Here is a 21,881-nt window from a genome sequence, read left to right on the forward strand (position 1 = left end):
GGAAGTATATAATGAGAGATATAACTTATTGAACTGTTAGCTGCACTTGAACTGCTAAGACATCAGTAAACATAGATTATAAAAGTATTGGTTGGAAAGAATTAAAATAAATAAACAATCAGGCATCCTTAGTACTAGTGATGAACACAATTCGTGCTAGTGTCCTTTTCCTCTAGGAGATGGTCCAGCAGTGTTCTCCTCCCCCAAAGTGTTAAACTCGTGTCCCTTTCCTCCTGCCCAAGGCCCTGAAATATTCTTAGCTTCTTCTATTTCGGCATTTGTCAATTCACTGCCTTTCCCCCCTGCAGATGGTTCAGCATTTTTCATTCCTTCTGTAGTTTCTGAGTTTACGAATGCATGTCCTTTTCCTCCAGCAGATGGCCCAGAATTCTTCATTTCTTCAGTAATGTCTGCATGTCCCTTCCCTCCTGCAGATGGTCCAGAATTCTTCATTTCTTCTGTAATTTCTGCATTAACGTATCCATGTCCATTTCCTCCAGCGGATGGCCCAGAATTTTTAATATCTCCAAAACCTACACGACTAGGATCACCACCGGTTCTCCTTGCAGCAACATTGAATTCAGAGAACAAATCTTGAATCGCGTTGTTCATATTGTTGGAAACGTGTATGGGCCTTAAACCAAAACTTTTGATAATAATAAGATTCAAACACACAACTACTATATTAATGTAACACGCAGCTACACTACTTATAATTTTGTTACACACGCTAGTTAGGCTTCAGCCTTTCTTGTTACACACAGAGATGGCACACGGCCTTTTCACTCAGAGCTTCAGCTCTTCTAAATTTCTCTCTACAACTGCTGTTGTAGTTTTTCTCAGTGTGTTCAATTTCTTCTTCCTCTAGCAGCCTTATATATAGGTCACAGATTACAACTTGTAACACATATTTATTGCTGTTCAAGTAAATATGTATAGATTTTTTGGTGCCCCTGGGATAGTGGTGTCCTAGGCGTTCGCCTTGGTCGCCTTACCCAAGGGCCGGCCCTGCGTATGGACATGGTACCATCCGTCCATTAGTGACTACTGATACAAAAGTTGATGTGTCGTACCTGCAGCATTTCCTCGTATTTGCATGAACTGTAAGTTACTAAATTACTTAGCTATTAAATCCCCATCTTTCCATTTAACCACCCTTTGAGTGTAAATTGAAGAACTCACTCTATGTGCAAAAGAAGAAATTAAGGGATATTTTTCGTGTTTCGTTCAATCCACGTTTCTATAACCTTGCTGTGCATCAGGTATTAGTAGGGGATCTGAGTACTCCACATATTCTTCGATTTCACTGGAAGAAGGTAAATGTGCAAGCGCACTCCTTTAGCTTGGACATCCTACAACTTCAATACTTGTAATGTACAAACATAAACCACCTGTACGGCAGATAATGTTATGCATAAACCATCTGAATATGCATAAGCTAATGTTATGCTGATTAATAGGATTATATAATACAGAAGATACGTTTTTCCAAAGATTTTTCTGCATAAACATAATCCTGCAGATATGTTATCAAACCACAATTCCACAGATACGTACACTCAAAGATTTTTTTCTATAAAAACACCAACAGATACATATATAATGCTACACATAAACCACTTGTCCTCTCGGACAGTATGAGATTAAGGCCACATATTGGCACAATCAAATTCAGATTTTTGGAGGAAATTTTCACAACAACAAATTGGGCTATTTACGACGGAAATTAAGTCTTAAATCCGTCGTAAATTGTTTCCTTCATAAATTTTCAATTTACGACGGAAAATTTAAATCATTTTTACTCAAGTGGTAAGTTCAAAAAATTTCACAATTTTCCACGCGTCTCAAGTATGGTCAAGCGTCGTAAGTACGATCAAGCGTCATAAGTTGACCTGATAGGACCCATAATTTCATTATAATAACAGTTAAAATTACGACATATATTCCGTCGTATGTACATTATGGCCCCCCAATTTCACATTTTTGGTTTTGATCTTGCGACGGAAAGTTCCATCGGTAGTGAAAATTCAAATGTGGCCGGTGACATTAAATACGGTAGGTGAATTTATGACCTAATGTGATAGAAGTCGTAAGTTCCGGTAGAAAAATGCCACCGCTATCATGAATGGAATTTTTTGGAATAATTTTTAATCAAGAAAAAATATTTATATAAGTGAATTTGCAACGGAAAGTTTAGCCGTCATAAGTTCCAGTGCGCAAACCACGTCTTCTTACCAACGGGGACTTTTTGATTATTTTTTAATCAATAAAAAATTTAAATAAATGAATTTACGACGGATAGTTTTTTAGTCGTAAAAATTTACGACGGAATCCTACTTTCCGTCGTAAGTTGAAGCTTTTTTTACGCTAACATTTTCACAATCTTGGGCTCCAACCCTATTTAACTAGATAAGGAATTTTTTTAGTCACTTAACTTTTTCATTATAAAGCAGTTATTAGGATTGTTAGTAATTGACCAATTTTTCTAAATTTTCTCACTTTTACTTCGAACCAACTTTCATGAGGTGGAATGGTTTCCCTCGTCAGCAACACCCAACTAAAAATTTGATGAATTCACAATTGTGACTATTTAAAACCTAGCCCTAGCTTGTCCAAAACATACACCACAGAAAATGCAGTCATTTTTTATTGTCAAAAAATGGCCGCAAATGTAATTTTTCGAACAATTCTGGTTGAAATAAACTATTTTCGATCGAAATTTAAGTGGTCAAGAAAAGCTGAGTTAAAAATTAAAAAACGGCCAAATTTTAATAAATTCGACCGAACTTTTTGACCGCTCATTTTAGTGGAAAACCGAACAAAATTATTTTGCTGTTTTTTTGTCAAAAATTTAGAAACTCAGCCAAATCTTTGAAAATTTAAATTAACACCTAAAATTTCCCAAAGAATTGAATCTCACACCCGTTTCAGTCCAATCTAAATTATTTTAAACTATTATTCTTTTCAATATTTTGACCATCTTTTGATACCAAACTCCAATTTTGTAAGATTCATTAATTTTTTGATTAACCACTTTATCACCAATAAAGATAAATATTATTGTTCTACACCCTGCTGCCTTTCACTTCCATCACAAGGCAACCATCAATATTATTGAATGATTAACCAACCTTTTAAAAATCTTAAGGTAATAGTTGGTGTGATTTTAATTTAATTTGTTAGTTTATTCAGCATGGTTTCATTTGATATAATTTTTGTGATTTTGATTTTGACAACGATTTGCTCATCCCTAATTAGATTCTCCATTAATTTTGACTCATACCTAATTAAAAATAAACGAATTTTCTATGGTGTGCCCATAGGCACACAATAGTCACTGACTCCCATGATAATACTAGCTAAAAGTTGGTGCTTATTGTATGCCTTTGGCACACATTAGAAAGACCGAAAAATAAATTCTTATACCTTGATGTAGGAAAATGACTCTTATTTTCCTTCAAACCAACTTTAATTAATGAGGTGGAATGGTTTCCCTCGTTCTGGATACCCAAGTAAAAACTGATGATGACTTCACAGTTCTTACTCTCTCAAAACTAGCCCTAGCCTGTTCAAAACACAGGTAATAAGGATATATAACCATTCTAAAGGTTGATGCTCTATACTGCAACTACCTCATTATTAAAATGTCTTAAAAGAAATAAGTTCATATCATATAGACAGGAGGAAGTTGATCAATTCAGGCTGACCAGTACTCCATGGTTGGATAGTATTTGGTTTTAAACATCCTTTGCTGGTATTAATGGTACGGTTGGTACTCAGCCATCGTCATCTTCCTTAATTTGCTTTTACAAGAATGAACTGTTCTTTAAGCTAATATTTAAGTTCTTAGACCATTTTAGGAAGGATTCAAATATAAAAACAAATCAATATTTAAGATTAAGTGTAATGTCATAAAAACTAAATGCTCCGAGTAATGATATAGCCTACTTATGATAATGATCAGTATATACAGTATGTTTATCCCTTCACTTGGCCCTATAAATTATGGTTTCAACCTAGAAACCTAAACTTAACTGTAGATTCATATTTACAAATCACCGGACATCAAGAAATAAACACCGTAAAACAAATCACTAGTTGTGTTTAATATTAATGATGTAGTCTTAACTAATATTGTTTGATTAGTATATTGCCCTACCCATTTCCATATATATTACTATTAGTTCCAACTCTTTTTTTCCATGGAGAAGAAAATCCAGGACTTCTATATATATAACAGCGGAAATTGGGAGCCAAATTGGTGCATCATTATGTAAATAATTTCATACCAAATTAAGGAGCAAAAAAGGATATACAGAGGCAACAAATTTACCCTAACCCTTGACCAATATGGCAATTTCCCTTGCATTGTCACCATAAGTGAACAGAAAGAGTCAACATAAGCTAGCAAGACTATCTACAGTGAATCTGAAATCTTCTGTATAAGATTTTACAAGACATGCCATGTCATTAAGTAAGATGACTCGGTTTAATTTTTTTTGGTCATATAGCAGATAAATGGTATATTAATTTTGGACGGACATTTGAATGTATGAAACATCAAAATAAGGTTGATATAGCAGATTTAAAGTTTTGAGTTGAGGGCTACTAATAGAGAAGATATATATGAGCACAAAGGGGTGAAACTATCGTTTAACCTCTTCGAGAAATAGAAGCAAGTAGGAAGGGCTAGCTATTCCTTTCATTCATATATCAAGGTAAGCTAACACTACAAGAAAAATAACTAAAAGCTACCAACGAAATCTGGTCGCTTTTACTTAAAAGCGACCGTATTTGGTCGCTTTTAAGTAAAAGCGACCGAAAAGAGTTGGTCGCTTTGAAGGGGGTCGCTTTTACTGATTTGGTCGCTTTTATATATAAAAGCTACCGCTTTGCTGGTCGCTTTTGTTGAAAAATAAATTCCTTTAAACCACTCCAAATTTTTGGCCATATTTTGAATTTCCCGCCTTACAAAATTGGTGGAATTTAAAAAGCGACCATAATTCATTCGGTAGCTTTTATATGGCTATTTTAAAAAAAAAAAATTATTTTTGTTGCTAACCCTGTTTAGTGCACAGCTCAATAAACCATTCAATCATCCAAATAAGTTACGTATCCATATACTAGGGAGAGGTGGGAACAAAATATAAATTAATAAACACAAAATATTAATAATAGATAAATCTTTATCAACAAACAACAACATTAGAACAGGATTCAGACACACACTCACAAGCACAGAAACGCATTACTCCCTACGCCACTAGGAAACTAGTGTAATCCATGGCTAAATGAAAGTTACTTCCAAGTTTACAACTCGTTCCAACCCAAGCACCAGCATGCTTGATGATGGTGATCTGCAACTCATCTTTCTTTGCACCATCAACCCTGTCCAGAATTTGCCCTTCTTTTATGAGCACAAAGGTTGGCATGGCTTCCACTTCATATTCCTTGGAAACAGCCTGAAATTGCGACTTACATATCACTATACTGAAAAAATAATAAATTTCAAACTCGAAGAAAACGAAAAAAACTGCCATAATGATTAAGCTGGCCTCTGAAAAGTTGGCTTACCTCAAGTTCATCAACATCGACTTTAAGAAAGATGACATGAGGCATCTTTTTAGCAAACTCTGCCAGAACTGGGGCAATGAAATGGCAAGGTCCACACCATGAAGCGGTGAAATCCACAACCACCCATCATCAAAATTCAACTAGCTAGTCAAATTCGTGACCATATCACCTGAGCTAACCAAAAAAGTTGAAAATGCACGACTAATAACACAATGAAAATTAATAAACAAGATATCACATAAAACTGAAGTAAATATGATGACTATTAGCCAATACATCATGAATATGCTAACCACTAACTAAACAGTATCTGCCACACGACAGACCATAAAAAAAGCCCAAAAAAATTGTATTCAACACAATTCTTGGCCCCAAAATTACACAAAATACCCAAATCCAAACCTCTGAAAAAACAAAACATACTAGCAGAGTTTGTCAAAGTAGTACCAGGCTTATTCATGTTATGGCGAACCATGGGAGTGTAAACAGTTATACCAGCACATAGCAAAGGCGCTGCTGATGCCGGAGGGTAGTTCTCAAGTATTTTATAACAGTACCTACTCAATAAAATAATACAGACTACATATAAACAGTTTCCTTTCAACTCCTGATCTTCAAAGGAAAAGCAAACTTCGATATACAAAAGCTCTGGGTATAAGATAAAATTTTAATTTTTCTCCTTAAAAACTTATTTTCAATGGACATAGGACATATGATAAACATTGATTCTGACACACAATCGGCAAATACAAAACCCAAAAAAATAGCAATTCGACAAATACGAAAAATAAGAAACCAACCAATTGAAACATAAACATTAAACCCGTATAAAACATACCAAACCCTCATTGTAAAAACATCAAAATCGAACCCACATAACTTACAAAAACATGGAAATCGACCAACGGAAACCCAAAATTCGAAGTCATACCAGAGAAAAGCGGAGTAAAACCCTAATTCTGAAAACGCCCCAATTGAAACCCTGATTCTCGGAGACAAAACATCGGACAGGTTGTGCGCGCACCTGGGCCGCCTATAAATTTCTCTCTGAAAACGATCTGAGGCTATACCCATCTCAAACCCTAGCTCTAGAAGCTAAAATCTCAGCAGGGCCGAATTCGGTGAAAACGGCACGGTCGATTTTGGGGATGACCATGTCGTTTTGGTGAGTGTTAAGGGCGGAGGAAGAGCAAAGGGAGCTGAGAGAGAAGAGTTTGACTCACAGGGAGGGGGGCCGTCGGTGACGTCTGCCGATGCCATAGGTGTTTTGGTCTGTGATATTTTGAGACAGAGAGCAAGAGATGGAGATGTTGACTCTGTGTGCGAGATTATGAGAAATATTATGAGAAATAAAAGGGATATAGAAAATCTTTTTTTTTTTTTTTTTTTTTTGCTAATCGATTACACACGCACACGTGGGGAGTCGAACTCCCGACCTCCCGCAAGGGGTACAAGAGCTCTACCACCACACGAAAATCTTATGTTCACCAAATTGAAGATTTTCATTAAATAGGAAAATTTTAAAATACTTTTAGAATCCCACTGATATAATTCTTTTAAAAATGAATTTTTTGAATAATATTTACTAACTCCAACACAATTTTTACAAATTAGCCACCTTTAATTGAAAGAAAAATCTAACGTTTTTTTGAATACCTCAAATATTTATATATTTCACAAAATTTAATCGATTATCACAAGATTTTGATATATAATTTATGATTTGATTATTAAATCTAACTATTTTTTAGTCTCCAATTCAAAAGATAGATGACAAGATTAATATATTTTACTTAAATTCTTATATTTTTTAAAAAATATTGTTAACTACTAATTTTGCTGTAACATCTAAACGGTGTCTAAATGGTGTATACTCCTGGTATGGTACTTTGAATTTTTTAAAAATATTTATCAATAATCCAACCTTACACATGTTAAGATTGATATATTTTAGTCATATTCTTAAAATTTCAATAAATATTTAGTTTATTTGATTTGAGATTTTAACAGTCAATTGATAATTTGACTATTACATCTTAATGGTGTATACTCCTGGTTTGACAGTTTGAATTTTTTAAAAATAATTATCAATGATCGAACCTTATAGATGTTAAGATCGATATATTTTAGTCATATTCCTAAAATTTCAATAAATATTCAATTTATATGAGTTGAGTTTTTAACAGTCAACTGATAATTTGACTATTACATCTAAATGGTGTATATTCCTGGTTTGGTAGTTTGAATTTTTTTAAAATAACTATCGATGATCCAACCTTATAGATGTCAAGATCAATATATTTTAGTTATATTCCAAAATTTTCAATAAATATTCAATTTATATGAGTTGAGTTTTTAACAGTCAACTGATAATTTGACTATTACATCTAAATGGTGTATATTCCTGGTTTGGTAGTTTGAATTTTTTTAAAAATAACTATCGATGATCCAACCTTATAGATGTCAAGATCAATATATTTTAGTCATATTCCAAAAAAATTAATAAATATTCAATTTATATAATTTGAGATTTTAACAGTCAACTGATAATTTGACTATTACGTTTCAATACAATCAAGTCGTTGCATGAAAAAATAATTTTCGAAAAATGGAAATAATCATGCGTGACAAGACTAGTTAAAAATAATTGTTTAATTTTCTTGACTATTATGAGAATACACAATTAAATTGTTATTTTTTATTTCTTCACATAACTAAAATCAACACATATTAAGATATTTATGATTGAATGGTAAAAAAAATAAATCAAATATCATAGACCACAAGACAAGTTATTTAAAAATAATTATTTAATCTTGACTATTATAATAAAATATAAATAAATATTTACTTTTATTTCTTTACATCACAAAAATCAACTCATAATATTTTTATAAAAATCATAAATTAATTATTCTTGACAAAAGCGACCGGCTATAACATGGTGGCTTTTGTTTTTATATAGTTTTACTTCTCTCAGGCGGGAAATTTCCCGCTCAAACACATGAAAGTTAAAAGCGACCGCAAGATTTAGCCGGTTGCTTTTATATTCAAAAGCCACCAAACAAAAGCGACCCCTCGTAAAAGCCACCAAACAAAAGCGACCGCCAATAAAAGCGACCAAACACGGTCGCTTTTGTTTATCAGTCAACTTAAATTTCTATTTTGAATAAAAGCCACCGTTTTTGGTGGCTTTTATACTTGGTCGCTTTTATTTGGTGGCTTTTAGTGTTTTTTCTTGTAGTGTAAAGCAACTATCATATTCCTGTAAATGAGGCATGAAAAAGGTGGGAAGTGGCATGAAGGGGGTCCTAACTTGTTAGAGAATACTTTCTTTAGTTACATTTTGTACCATATTCTTCAAAATTATAATTTAGGACAACATATAGTTAATCTCGAGATGTTATGAGACAACTCTGTATTATCTGGTCATGAAGTACACATGGTCAGTCAATTTTCAACAGAGGTAAAATTTAGGGCTAATTACAGAGAATTGTAAGTATTTCTATGACAATCTATGCCTTTTGTTCCAATATCAGGCTAAGCTAAAGCAACCATCACATTCCTATCTCAATGAACTTTTCATCTGTTTTAACAGCAAGACCCCTAATATATGTACTGACTACATCTTAACGAATCTATTCTGCAAGGCAGCATGAGTGAGGGCGCGGAGGTACGTAGAAAGGGATACGGAGACTTTTTCCATTTCCTCGTTCAACACTACAAGAAAAGCGGACATTTCCGACCGCACAATTCGGTCAGAAATGAACGAAATTCGGTCGGTTTTGAGGTCATAACCAACCACCGACGGACCGACCGACCACGTCGGTCCCTTAAAATCGAGTCGGAAATGATGGATCGGTCCGAAATGAGACATATTTCTGACCGCTGCCTTTGGTCGGTAACGTTTTGTCATTTTCTTAGAAAGCTGGCCCCACCTTTAACGTGTCATACGCATGGATAGACCTAAAACCGACTACAGGCGGTCGGAAATATAATTCAATATATAGTATACATATATTGTCAGAGTTTTGTTTAAATTAAACTAAATAGTCAATTAAATTAGATCTTACCCTTAATAATATGGTTGTTATTACTTGATAATACAACTAATGCGCTTTAACATATTTAATCGACTAAGTTACTAAATATCTAAGTTATGTTCTCACTTGTGGGTAAGAGAAGAATCCCCAGGAATCCATGTTCATCCAAAACATCTTGAAGTATTGGATGCGTAGTAGGTGGGAAATCCACTTCCTAGCTATTCTGGATTTAGTATTGACGAAAATTGATAGCATGGCCAGCTAATACAAAAAATTAAGCAAGCACGTAAAACCCTCATAAAGAGCAAAAATTCCAGTACGTTATAAGATCATAATTCTTAACAGGAAAAACATAAAAGAGAAACATAAAGAGAAAATATACAACATAAAAACGCACATAGATCATAATGCTTAATTAACAGAAAGAACATAAAAGAAACATAAAGAGAAAATATACAACATAACAACGCACCTGACCATAATTCTTAACAGAAAAAATATAAAAGAAACATATATAAAGAGAAAATATACAACATAACAACGCATCTAGACCATGTAATTCTTAACAGAAGAAACATAAGGAGAAACATATACAACATGGGTTGCATAACCGTTTCATTTTGGAGAATCAAAGACAAGCTTGTATGTGTCTCAAACTCCAAACTTAAACATTGTACCGCTGGTAACAGAAAACATGAGAAAATGCAGATAAGAGTTAATTTACAGTTGGAACAGTTTGTTAAAGTAGGAGTAAAACCAATATTTATAGCTAACCATCACACACCACTGGTGATCATGGAGGTTATTAGACAAGAAATTACTCGTCACATATCAATGACTGCTTGAGTGACTCCTTTCCTGGGGCGAGGAAGCGGTGCAGGCCACATGGAAAGCACAACTGGAATCACCACACGCCAAGAGAGGTCTCCAACGCCACCATCAACTTCACAAGTGACATCCATCCGTTTAGCTCTGAAATTAAAAGTTACAATACAAGACCGTTCCACACAGCGCATATACACAACATCAGCATCAAACTGGTGGAATGACAGAGGGATAAAAGTGGCTGTTGGCAACAAGTTGCTCAAACTCTCGTCATCTGAGAAGAGATCATTACGGCTTACTTGAAACTCCATAAGCCACTCCCCTTTCTCATAATCTTCGAGCACCCACATTTTAAAACAAATGAGTTCAGAAGGCTCCGGAGCTATTTCAAAATATCTTAGCTTCCCTTGACTCACATTGCATAACCGGTACAGACCGTCATGCTTTTCCACATTTTTAGTGTCGCAGCCATCTGGAAACTGAATAAACCGGCATTGGTTATCATTCCTGTAGGGGTCAAAAGCCACCATCATGTCATGCACAAACCAATGCACTATCCCATTAAAATCGATAGGTCCAATGCCTCGCCTGAGCAACTGAATCTTCTTAGGGCAAACTAGCGTATGAGCTGTCCACACACCAGTTTCTGAGGCAAACACCTCCAGATCCATGGAAAAGGACTCCACATCTTGGCACTCAACGCGCACAGCCCTAAAGCTTGTAACAACATTATTCTCATTTACCTTACTAACAAGTCCCTCCCCAAAATACCTCCTTTGAAAAATCGAAGAATTCTGCCTCCCCCTAGGAAGACTCACCCACTGCCTAGTCACAGGATCACAAACAAAATAAACCAAAGGCGCAAACGAACAAAACATAACCAAACCATTAGTCACAGCCAGCACCTTAAACTGCTTGGACATCTGTTGTTCCTCCAAACTGGACAGAAACACCACGGAAAACTCCCTCGAAACAAGAACATCAGGCTTCAGCCTTCTCAAAACCTCCTCAAACTCAGGAGCATAGACATAACGATAAAATAATCTAAAGCCTGAGGAAGCCTTGAGCTTAGAAGACACATATAACCTCGAACACGAGGGATGTGAAATCAAATCCAACCAATTCTTGCACACACACTCATATCTAAACAAGGATTTGACAGGCAACCTAATCAAGATCTCTAGCAAAGCAGATTCGGCAAAATTAGACAAATCATAAAACCAATCAAGATCCTTACCAGACATTTCATTCTTATTCTCATCATCCTCGTCCCCCTTTAAAGTACCTGAATAAGATTCAAAGTAATGCCTATAATCTTCTTGCCTAGCTAAGCTCATCCAAGGTGACCATGGGGCAATTACTATATCATTTGCGTTCATTACAATTGGGTGGTTGTTCTGAAATGGGTTGATTTCATTTGGGTTGTTCTGATTTTCTTGGCCACCGTTTCCTCCGGCGGCAGCGGCATCCATTTTTCTGAAATGTACAGACACAAACAAGTATGTTCTTACTGCTTGGGGTTATGGTTTCTAAACTTACCTTGTTTTCTGTATATTAGCTGAGTTTGTGGTAAATGTTAAGATTTATCCTGTTAATTTTATCACTAAAGTTACCTCAAGTGGATAAATGAAATTTTCAAGTTTACCTTGTGTGTTAATGGATAATAGAAAATATGGTTTATAATTTTTAATAAAAATAATATTTTATAATTATAAATTTTATACCTTGTATTTCCATCACATTTGAAAAAAATTCAAAATATTTTATTAAAAGTTTTTATATCATGCAAACTCTTTTAATTAGATTTAAAGTTACAATTTCACTAAATAATAATATCTATTATTTATATTCAAAAAAATTGATTTACTTATAATTTCTCTTTATTATTGATTCACATGTCATGTATTTTTGAATTGTAAAAATTAAATATACATTAACCATAAATAAAGTTATTAAAGAAATTCAAATAACTCTCCTCTATAGTACAACCCCGTTATAAGATAAAATTTAGTAAAATTATTAAAGCAATAACATGATTGTATAAAAACCATAATGAAAATATAAATATGATATTCAAATAATATTCATGACCATTAATTATATATATATATATTTATTTAATTTTGTAAAATTATCAGATATTAAAAGTAAATTTTTTGTTCATCATTGGGCGAAAACAAATAATTTTTAATAATTAATAATAAAGTTTAAATTTTAATATAATATTTTGTGCAAACCTTATTTCTGATTTGAATTAAACTAATCAAATTTGTTCTTGGCATAATTCACGTAAATAGGTTATCTATATTTTTGTGAAATCGATCATTTATTTTAATTTTTGTATAAAATTTCAATTTTGATATGATATTGTGTATTATATCTTTTTTTAATTACACGGAACTAGCTTAAAGTTCAGTGGAGACATATGCCACTCATATAATATTGTTATTTATAATTTTTTTTTCATTTTTAAATCGAAAGTTTTAATTTTTTGACTTATGATTTGATTATTTTTTTCATGATACATTTTGAACTGCTGAAGTTGCTTGTTGGATTAATTTTTTTTGTTCTTCTCCTTCTTCAAAAATTTAAAAAAAACACAAACATTTTAAAAATTTTAATATAATATTGTAGATTAAAAAAAAATACAAAATCTTAAAGATAGATTAGGTTAGTTAATGGGCTGGGCTCAGATGGGTTCATTTTATTTGGGGGCTCGTTTATAAATAAACATTTTTTAAATGAAGATGTTATGAACTGAGGCTGGGCCAAAGCCCAGGCCCCTTTTAAATGAAGATGTTATGAACTGGGCCAAAGCCCTGGCCCCTGGAAAGTAAAAGGGTGATCTTTAGTATTTTTCTCATATTGTAATTTCTAAAATTGACCTCCAAAAATAATTTAAAATGAACAAGCTCGTAAATTGTCCAAATACCGATCATGACCGAAACTTTTAATGTTAGAAAATTAATAGTACAAAAGTGTTGAATTTCGACTTTTTATATAAATTGCTGAGTCACACACATATTGAAACGTACATAGTTTCGATTTCAAATAAATTTAATTTAAATTAGTAAATAAAACTTATCATTCTTTGATATAACTGGAAAATTCGATTTAACTATATATCATTTAACAAATTTTCATTTGTTCATTAAACATATTTATAGAGTAAGTATTAATTTATTAAATTAATGAAATACATGTTTTAAAAATGATTGTAAAATAACATCAACAACAATAATTATATATTTTATATTTTTAAATTTTTTTATATTATAAAAGAGTATACCCACGCATTTTTAATAATTATCTTATTTTTCCAGAGCACTTCTCACTTAAATATTTTGAAAAATTTAACTTTAGCCTACCGGAAGACGTTCATACTTTACCAGAACAAAAAAAACCTAGTTTGGATAATATCTTTGCAATCTTAGGATTGATTTTAAATAAAAGAAGATCTCCAATCTCTAAATAATTCAATAAACTAAATCTATGTTACTTTGTTTATTATACTCAAATTATTAATATAATTCATTCACACACACATATATATATATATATATATATTCATATAAATATATAAATATATATGTATATATATACATACACATATATATATATATTAATAAAATGTTAAAATTTTATATTAGAGAATAAATGTATATAATAAAAACACAATATGAACTATAAGATTTAAAATATTATTTTTTCGAGAGATTTTTTAACTAAAATATATAAAAAATATATATGTAATTATATATGTATAAAAATTAATGAACCCCTTTTTTAAGAAGACACGACTATTAGAACATCATATAACGAAAAGACGCGACTCTTGAGACAAGTTACCGTTGACATGTACACGTGTCAACTAGGTCAGGGCAAAAGGGAGCGGAGTTTTAAAATCTCACAGTATAAAAGGCCGCTTTCTGTTCTCAGACACAGTCACACAGCAAAGACAAAGCAACCCTAGTTTCTAGTATACTTACTCAGATATATAGGTCCTATCATCTATTTGCAGGTCGTAAAAACCAAGTCCTATGGAAGTGGGAGGATCAAACACTGGAGTTACCTTGATGAATTGTTCCTCTGACCGTTGCCTTTATCAAGAAGGTGAAAAAGTTTTGGCTTCTTACGGTGGCAAATGGTACGAGGCCAAGGTATGTATATATATACATGTGTGGACATACAAATTCACAGCTGTCATACGAATTTTTTGCAATTTAATCCTCGATTAAATATATTTATGGGTCGATGAATTAGATTGAAAGATGTTGTTTTTATAAATATTATCAAGCATACAACTGATGGTCTCGTCTATTATTTTTTTCCTAAATATCTTTTCTATTCTTTGGTGTCTTTGAATTTTTTTCATTGGCTAAATTTATGCTTTTTGTAGGTGCAGAAAGTTGAATCAACCAGGACAAAGGGATGCTTACACTTTGTTCATTATCCTGTGAGTACATGTTTGTAATATTAATCACATCTTTATTATGCCCCCTTATGATAATTGATGGCTTATTGTGTGGGAAAATTAAGAAAAGTCGGTCATATTTTAGTAACTTGGTCTTCTTATATTTTGCAGGGCTGGAATAAAAAGTGAGTACAGTTACATAATTAGAATATGGTTGAGGTTTGAATTTATTGTTTGTTGTTGTTTACCGTTTTTTCAATTATATGCTTTTTGTTGGTTTATTAGTGCATCTTTAAAAGTCTGTGTACATAAAATACTATGGAGTCATATATGAAATCTGGTACCAATTAATTTTGTTTCTTAAGTTTGAGTGACATCCTTTTACAACAAAAGGAACCTTAATTTGCTCCTATCCGAGGTAAAATCTCAGTCAATATATAATCAAAGGACATGGCAAGTCTCTTTTTTACAATCCATATATAAGTCTTTTACTACTCCTATAATAAAAATTTGGTATCAATCAATGTATATGTTCTGTAGTTATACTTCTATTCTTAAACATTTGAAAACAATTTTTGTAAGTAGATGGGATGAATGGCTACAAGCTGAGCGTCTGAAGAAATTTACTGAAGAAACTGTTCCAAATCAGTCAAAGGAGTGTGGTGAATCAGCTAGGGCGAGGAACAGAAAATGTGGCATTAAGAATAAAGAAAAGCAATCCACTGGTTAGCGACGTTACTCTCTCACTCTTCCCCCCTCCCCCTCCCCCTCCCCACCATAATAACACTAAAGAAGTAAGAGGAAGTGAATCATCCATGATATATATAGGACTGTCATAACTGAGTAATCTTGAAAAGATTATAATACATTTTGTTTCTAATTTGACTATATTAATTCAGATATCTCACAGACCGAGAAAAATATAAATATTGAAATACCACCCACGCTGAAGAAACAACTGGTGGATGACTTTGAATTTGTAACCCGTCTGGGCCAGGTATATATACTTCTACCATTAAGTTAATTGAGTTATTGTGCAGTGGCACAAGATTATCATTGTTATCATTTCTGACATTCCTTGGAGAGAAATGTTGTCTATGGTATTGATTTGAGGTTTCTGGTGATGCCTTGCAGCTTGTTAACCTTCCTCGTACTCCAAATGTCAGTGACATATTGAACAAATATTCTGCATTTAGGGTGAAAAAAGATAACGGGTAAGTCTGTGTTCTATTTTATTATTGATTTGTGAATGCCAAAAAACCTAATTAACTTCTAAAATGGCCAAATAACATTATAAGGCAAAGAGAAAATTTTTGTACTCTAGACAATGTATGATATGTATAAACCTTAAGGCCCTAGTATGTAATATATACCGGGGAACAACAATCACCTCTCGTGAGGATTATCCATCCTTTTTGTTAAGAGATTTTTTGTGTCCTACTCCTACATATATGCATTGGTTGGAAAGAATCAGCTGGTTCTTTAATAGAATTAATTCAATTCATTTTTGTTTCTTACTATTCATTTATCATCAACTAAAAAACTGAACCATAATATACTTCTTACTTTATTATGTTTACCGGAGATTATATAGTCTTATGTACACATGTAGTTTTACAGCCTAGGGTTGTATTCGTCTATGTACTGACATTCTTTCCACTAAAAGGTTGAACGAGGAAATGGAAGAATTCTCAAGAGGGTTGTGTGGTTACTTTGACAAAGCACTGCCTGCAATGCTCCTGTATGACAGTGAGCGCAAACAGTATCAAGCATTGAGTGAAGAGCACAAACCCCCTTCAGGTGTATATGGAGCTGAACATTTATTGCGTCTCTTCGGTATGGTTAACTATTCTTATTGATCATAGCTTTTCATATCTTACTAGTATTTCATTTATTTAAATAGCAGGCCTGCTACTATTAATTATAGTTCTCAAGGTGTGTTTTTGTCCGTGCTTCCAAATTGTGTTTTTCAATGGGCTTCTTAAATCTATCAAATTGGTTCATAATTCTTTCATTTGGTAAGAATTGGCGTATTTATGTAATTAAATTATTCTGAGGTAATTTGATTATTTTTCAATGACAGTTAAATTACCAGAGATACTGGAACCAGTAAAGATTGAAGAGGAAACACTGATAAAGCTCCAACATGAAATACAATTTTTGTTGAAGTATGTCTTACTCCTTCAAGCAATATTAGTCAAAACGACCAGAACTGTCTGTACTAATTAACATTAATGTTGTTCAGGTTTCTGAGGAAGAATCAAAGTAAATTTTTTCTTTCCACTTACCAGCGGATCCCTGAACATTCGGAGAGCCAGAATAGAGAATGAAGACAAAGCTAAAACCCCAGCTGAGTGGTTTAGCAGGATAGGCGGTTCGCAGACTTGTATGTGTCTGGCCTTGCTGCAGTGTTTATATATGTTTAATATTGGTTCAAACAGCTTGGCTTCAAGATGAAGTTCTGGAAGCTACAGTGCACATAGTGGAGCTAGGAAACATATTTTAAGTGCAAGGGACCAAATCTCTTGATCAACCTGCAGATTGCCGAGGTCTTCCACCAATCAATTATGTTTCTTATTGTAGTTCATCTTCCTATGAAAAGGAGATAGATGCCTCTTATGAGGTTTTTCTTGTAATGCTTGTGTTCTTGTTTAGTCCCCTTCATTTCGCACTCCCTCCCTCTTGTATGAGGTGTGTTGCCATCAGATCTCTCGGTTTGAGAAATCAAAATAAGAGGATCGGATCATCTTTTCTGATTCTTTTTCAAGCAAAAAAAAATGAAAATGGCCATTTTAAGAATTTTCTAAATCATGCAATTAATTGTCCTGGAACATCTTAGAATTATTATATATATAGTCATTTGTGGGTATATATGTGAGTACTTTTTTGTATACATAGTAACACTAATAAATTATCAAATTAATGTTATTTTCTCTTACAAATTAATTCACAACAAAAATGTATGAAATATATCTTGTATAATTACAATATATACATACATTATTTTTTGTAAAAATATTTTAACATGTGAATTATTAGTCCATAATATGAAATTAACAATAAAAAATATATAATTAACAATCATAACATAATAACCAAGTTAATTGTAAGACATCTGGATTAAAAAATGTAGAATATATTCTACGATATCAGTTGTACGTCTTTCTTATTTTCAATCATTTTTTATTGAATTAATTTAAAATGAATCTGAAATTTTCATTTCTAAGTAAGTGGTAAAATTCTTGACTGAAAATTTATTTTGTTTGACTTTAAATTTGACCACATTCAGCGGTTGAAAATAGTCTGTCACTTTTAGCTAAATTTTCTTCTAGGGAGAAAATATGTAAATTACAAGCTCAAAATTTATGCAATAAGTAATACATGAATGTTAGGGAAGTATATAATGAGAGATATAACTTATTGAACTGTTAGCTGCACTTGAACTGCTAAGACATCAATAAACATAGATTATAAAAGTATTGGTTGGAAAGAATTAAAATAAATAAACAATCAGGCATCCTTAGTACTAGTGATGAACACAATTCGTGCTAGTGTCCTTTTCCTCTAGGAGATGGTCCAGCAGTGTTCTCCTCCCCCAAAGTGTTAAACTCGTGTCCCTTTCCTCCTGCCCAAGGCCCTGAAATATTCTTAGCTTCTTCTATTTCGGCATTTGTCAATTCACTGCCTTTCCCCCCTGCAGATGGTTCAGCATTTTTCATTCCTTCTGTAGTTTCTGAGTTTACGAATGCATGTCCTTTTCCTCCAGCAGATGGCCCAGAATTCTTCATTTCTTCAGTAATGTCTGCATGTCCCTTCCCTCCTGCAGATGGTCCAGAATTCTTCATTTCTTCTGTAATGTCTGCATTAACGTATCCATGTCCCTTTCCTCCAGCGGATGGCCCAGAATTTTTAATATCTCCAAAACCTACACGACTAGGATCACCACCGGTTCTCCTTGCAGCAACATTGAATTCAGAGAACAAATCTTGAATCGCGTTGTTCATATTGTTGGAAACGTGTATGGGCCTTAAACCAAAACTTTTGATAATAATAATATTCAAACACACAACTACTATATTAATGTAACACGCAGCTACACTACTTATAATTTTGTTACACACGCTAGTTAGGCTTCAGCCTTTCTTGTTACACACAGAGATGGCACACGGCCTTTTCACTCAGAGCTTCAGCTCTTCTAAATTTCTCTCTACAACTGCTGTTGTAGTTTTTCTCAGTGTGTTCAATTTCTTCTTCCTCTAGCAGCCTTATATATAGGTCACAGATTACAACTTGTAACACATATTTATTGCTGTTCAAGTAAATATGTATAGATTTTTTGGTGCCCCTGGGATAGTGGTGTCCTAGGCGTTCGCCTTGGTCGCCTTACCCAAGGGCCGGCCCTGCGTATGGACATGGTACCATCCGTCCATTAGTGACTACTGATACAAAAGTTGATGTGTCGTACCTGCAGCATTTCCTCGTATTTGCATGAACTGTAAGTTACTAAATTACTTAGCTATTAAATCCCCATCTTTCCATTTAACCACCCTTTGAGTGTAAATTGAAGAACTCACTCTATGTGCAAAAGAAGAAATTAAGGGATATTTTTCGTGTTTCGTTCAATCCACGTTTCTATAACCTTGCTGTGCATCAGGTATTAGTAGGGGATCTGAGTACTCCACATATTCTTCGATTTCACTGGAAGAAGGTAAATGTGCAAGCGCACTCCTTTAGCTTGGACATCCTACAACTTCAATACTTGTAATGTACAAACATAAACCACCTGTACGGCAGATAATGTTATGCATAAACCATCTGAATATGCATAAGCTAATGTTATGCTGATTAATAGGATTATATAATACAGAAGATACGTTTTTCCAAAGATTTTTCTGCATAAACATAATCCTGCAGATATGTTATCAAACCACAATTCCACAGATACGTACACTCAAAGATTTTTTCTATAAAAACACCAACAGATACATATATAATGCTACACATAAACCACTTGTCCTCTCGGACAGTATGAGATTAAGGCCACATATTGGCACAATCAAATTCAGATTTTTGGAGGAAATTTTCACAACAACAAATTGGGCTATTTACGACGGAAATTAAGTCTTAAATCCATCGTAAATTGTTTCCTTCATAAATTTTCAATTTACGACGGAAAATTTAAATCATTTTTACTCAAGTGGTAAGTTCAAAAAATTTTACAATTTTCCACGCGTCTCAAGTATGGTCAAGCGTCGTAAGTACGATCAAGCGTCATAAGTTGACCTGATAGGACCCATAATTTCATTATAATAACAGTTAAAATTACGACATATATTCCGTCGTATGTACATTATGGCCCCCCAATTTCACATTTTTGGTTTTGATCTTGCGACGGAAAGTTCCATCGGTAGTGAAAATTCAAATGTGGCCGGTGACATTAAATACGGTAGGTGAATTTATGACCTAATGTGATAGAAGTCGTAAGTTCCGGTAGAAAAATGCCACCGCTATCATGAATGGAATTTTTTGGAATAATTTTTAATCAAGAAAAATTATTTATATAAGTGAATTTGCAACGAAAGTTTAGCCGTCATAAGTTCCAGTGCGCAAACCACGTCTTCTTACCAACGGGGACTTTTTGATTATTTTTTAATCAATAAAAAATTTAAATAAATGAATTTACGACGGATAGTTTTTTAGTCGTAAAATTTACGACGGAATCCTACTTTCCGTCGTAAGTTGAGGCTTTTTTTACGCTAACATTTTCACAATCTTGGGCTCCAACCCTATTTAACTAGATAAGGAATTTTTTAGTCACTCAACTTTTTCATTATAAAGCAGTTATTAGGATTGTTAGTAATTGACCAATTTTTCTAAATTTTCTCACTTTTACTTCGAACCAACTTTCATGAGGTGGAATGGTTTCCCTCGTCAGCAACACCCAACTAAAAATTTGATGAATTCACAATTGTGACTATTTAAAACCTAGCCCTAGCTTGTCCAAAACATACACCACAGAAAATGCAGTCATTTTTTATTGTCAAAAAATGGCCGCAAATGTAATTTTTCGAACAATTCTGGTTGAAATAAACTATTTTCGATCGAAATTTAAGTGGTCAAGAAAAGCTGAGTTAAAAATTAAAAAGCGGCCAAATTTTAATAAATTCGACCGAACTTTTTGACCGCTCATTTTAGTGGAAAACCGAACAAAATTATTTTGCTGTTTTTTTGTCAAAAATTTAGAAACTCAGCCAAATCTTTGAAAATTTAAATTAACACCTAAAATTTCCCAAAGAATTGAATCTCACACCCGTTTCAGTCCAATCTAAATTATTTTAAACTATTATTCTTTTCAATATTTTGACCATCTTTTGATACCAAACTCCAATTTTGTAAGATTCATTAATTTTTTGATTAACCACTTTATCACCAATAAAGATAAATATTATTGTTCTACACCCTGCTGCCTTTCACTTCCATCACAAGGCAACCATCAATATTATTGAATGATTAACCAACCTTTTAAAAATCTTAAGGTAATAGTTGGTGTGATTTTAATTTAATTTGTTAGTTTATTCAGCATGGTTTCATTTGATATAATTTTTGTGATTTTGATTTTGACAACGATTTGCTCATCCCTAATTAGATTCTCCATTAATTTTGACTCATACCTAATTAAAAATAAACGAATTTTCTATGGTGTGCCCATAGGCACACAATAGTCACTGACTCCCATGATAATACTAGCTAAAAGTTGGTGCTTATTGTATGCCTTTGGGCACACATTAGAAAGACCGAAAAATAAATTCTTATACCTTGATGTAGGAAAATGACTCTTATTTCCTTCAAACCAACTTTAATTAATGAGGTGGAATGGTTTCCCTCGTTCTGGATACCCAAGTAAAAACTGATGATGACTTCACAGTTCTTACTCTCTCAAAACTAGCCCTAGCCTGTTCAAAACACAGGTAATAAGGATATATAACCATTCTAAAGGTTGATGCTCTATACTGCAACTACCTCAT

General features: G+C 33.2%; 1 protein-coding gene and 1 non-coding gene across 2 annotated transcripts; one reads left to right on the forward strand and one right to left on the reverse strand.

The window, feature by feature from the left end:
* Window positions 1-5,134: 5,134 nt before the first annotated feature.
* On the reverse strand, window positions 5,135-7,037 carry LOC108211168 (uncharacterized). The gene is made up of 2 exons (XR_010290599.1): window positions 5,575-7,037; window positions 5,135-5,462 (listed from the first exon to the last, which is right to left on the reverse strand). It is a non-coding gene; the product is annotated as an uncharacterized LOC108211168 (transcript).
* A 7,445-nt stretch (window positions 7,038-14,482) lies between these two features.
* Window positions 14,483-17,186, forward strand: LOC108212015 (protein MRG2-like). Its single transcript, XM_017383747.2, has 9 exons — window positions 14,483-14,602; window positions 14,842-14,898; window positions 15,028-15,041; window positions 15,442-15,581; window positions 15,756-15,853; window positions 15,991-16,070; window positions 16,523-16,692; window positions 16,940-17,024; window positions 17,102-17,186. The coding sequence occupies exons 1-9, from the start codon at window positions 14,483-14,485 to the stop codon at window positions 17,184-17,186; spliced, it is 849 nt and encodes a 282-aa protein (XP_017239236.2).
* The last annotated feature ends 4,695 nt before the right edge of the window (window positions 17,187-21,881 follow it).

This window comes from Daucus carota, chromosome 3 (assembly GCF_001625215.2).
Source record: "Daucus carota subsp. sativus chromosome 3, DH1 v3.0, whole genome shotgun sequence".
NCBI lineage: Eukaryota > Viridiplantae > Streptophyta > Magnoliopsida > Apiales > Apiaceae > Daucus > Daucus carota.

What these genes read in the sequence shown, in the direction of transcription:
- LOC108212015 (XM_017383747.2), top strand. Translation starts at nt 14,483, where the DNA reads ATGGAAGTGGGAGGATCAAACACTGGAGTTACCTTGATGAATTGTTCC. An exon ending in GCAAATGGTACGAGGCCAAG is followed by an intron (nt 14,603 to 14,841) that starts GTATGTATATAT and finishes TGCTTTTTGTAG; the next exon opens with GTGCAGAAAGTTGAATCAAC. An exon ending in ACATTTATTGCGTCTCTTCG is followed by an intron (nt 16,693 to 16,939) that starts GTATGGTTAACT and finishes TTTCAATGACAG; the next exon opens with TTAAATTACCAGAGATACTG.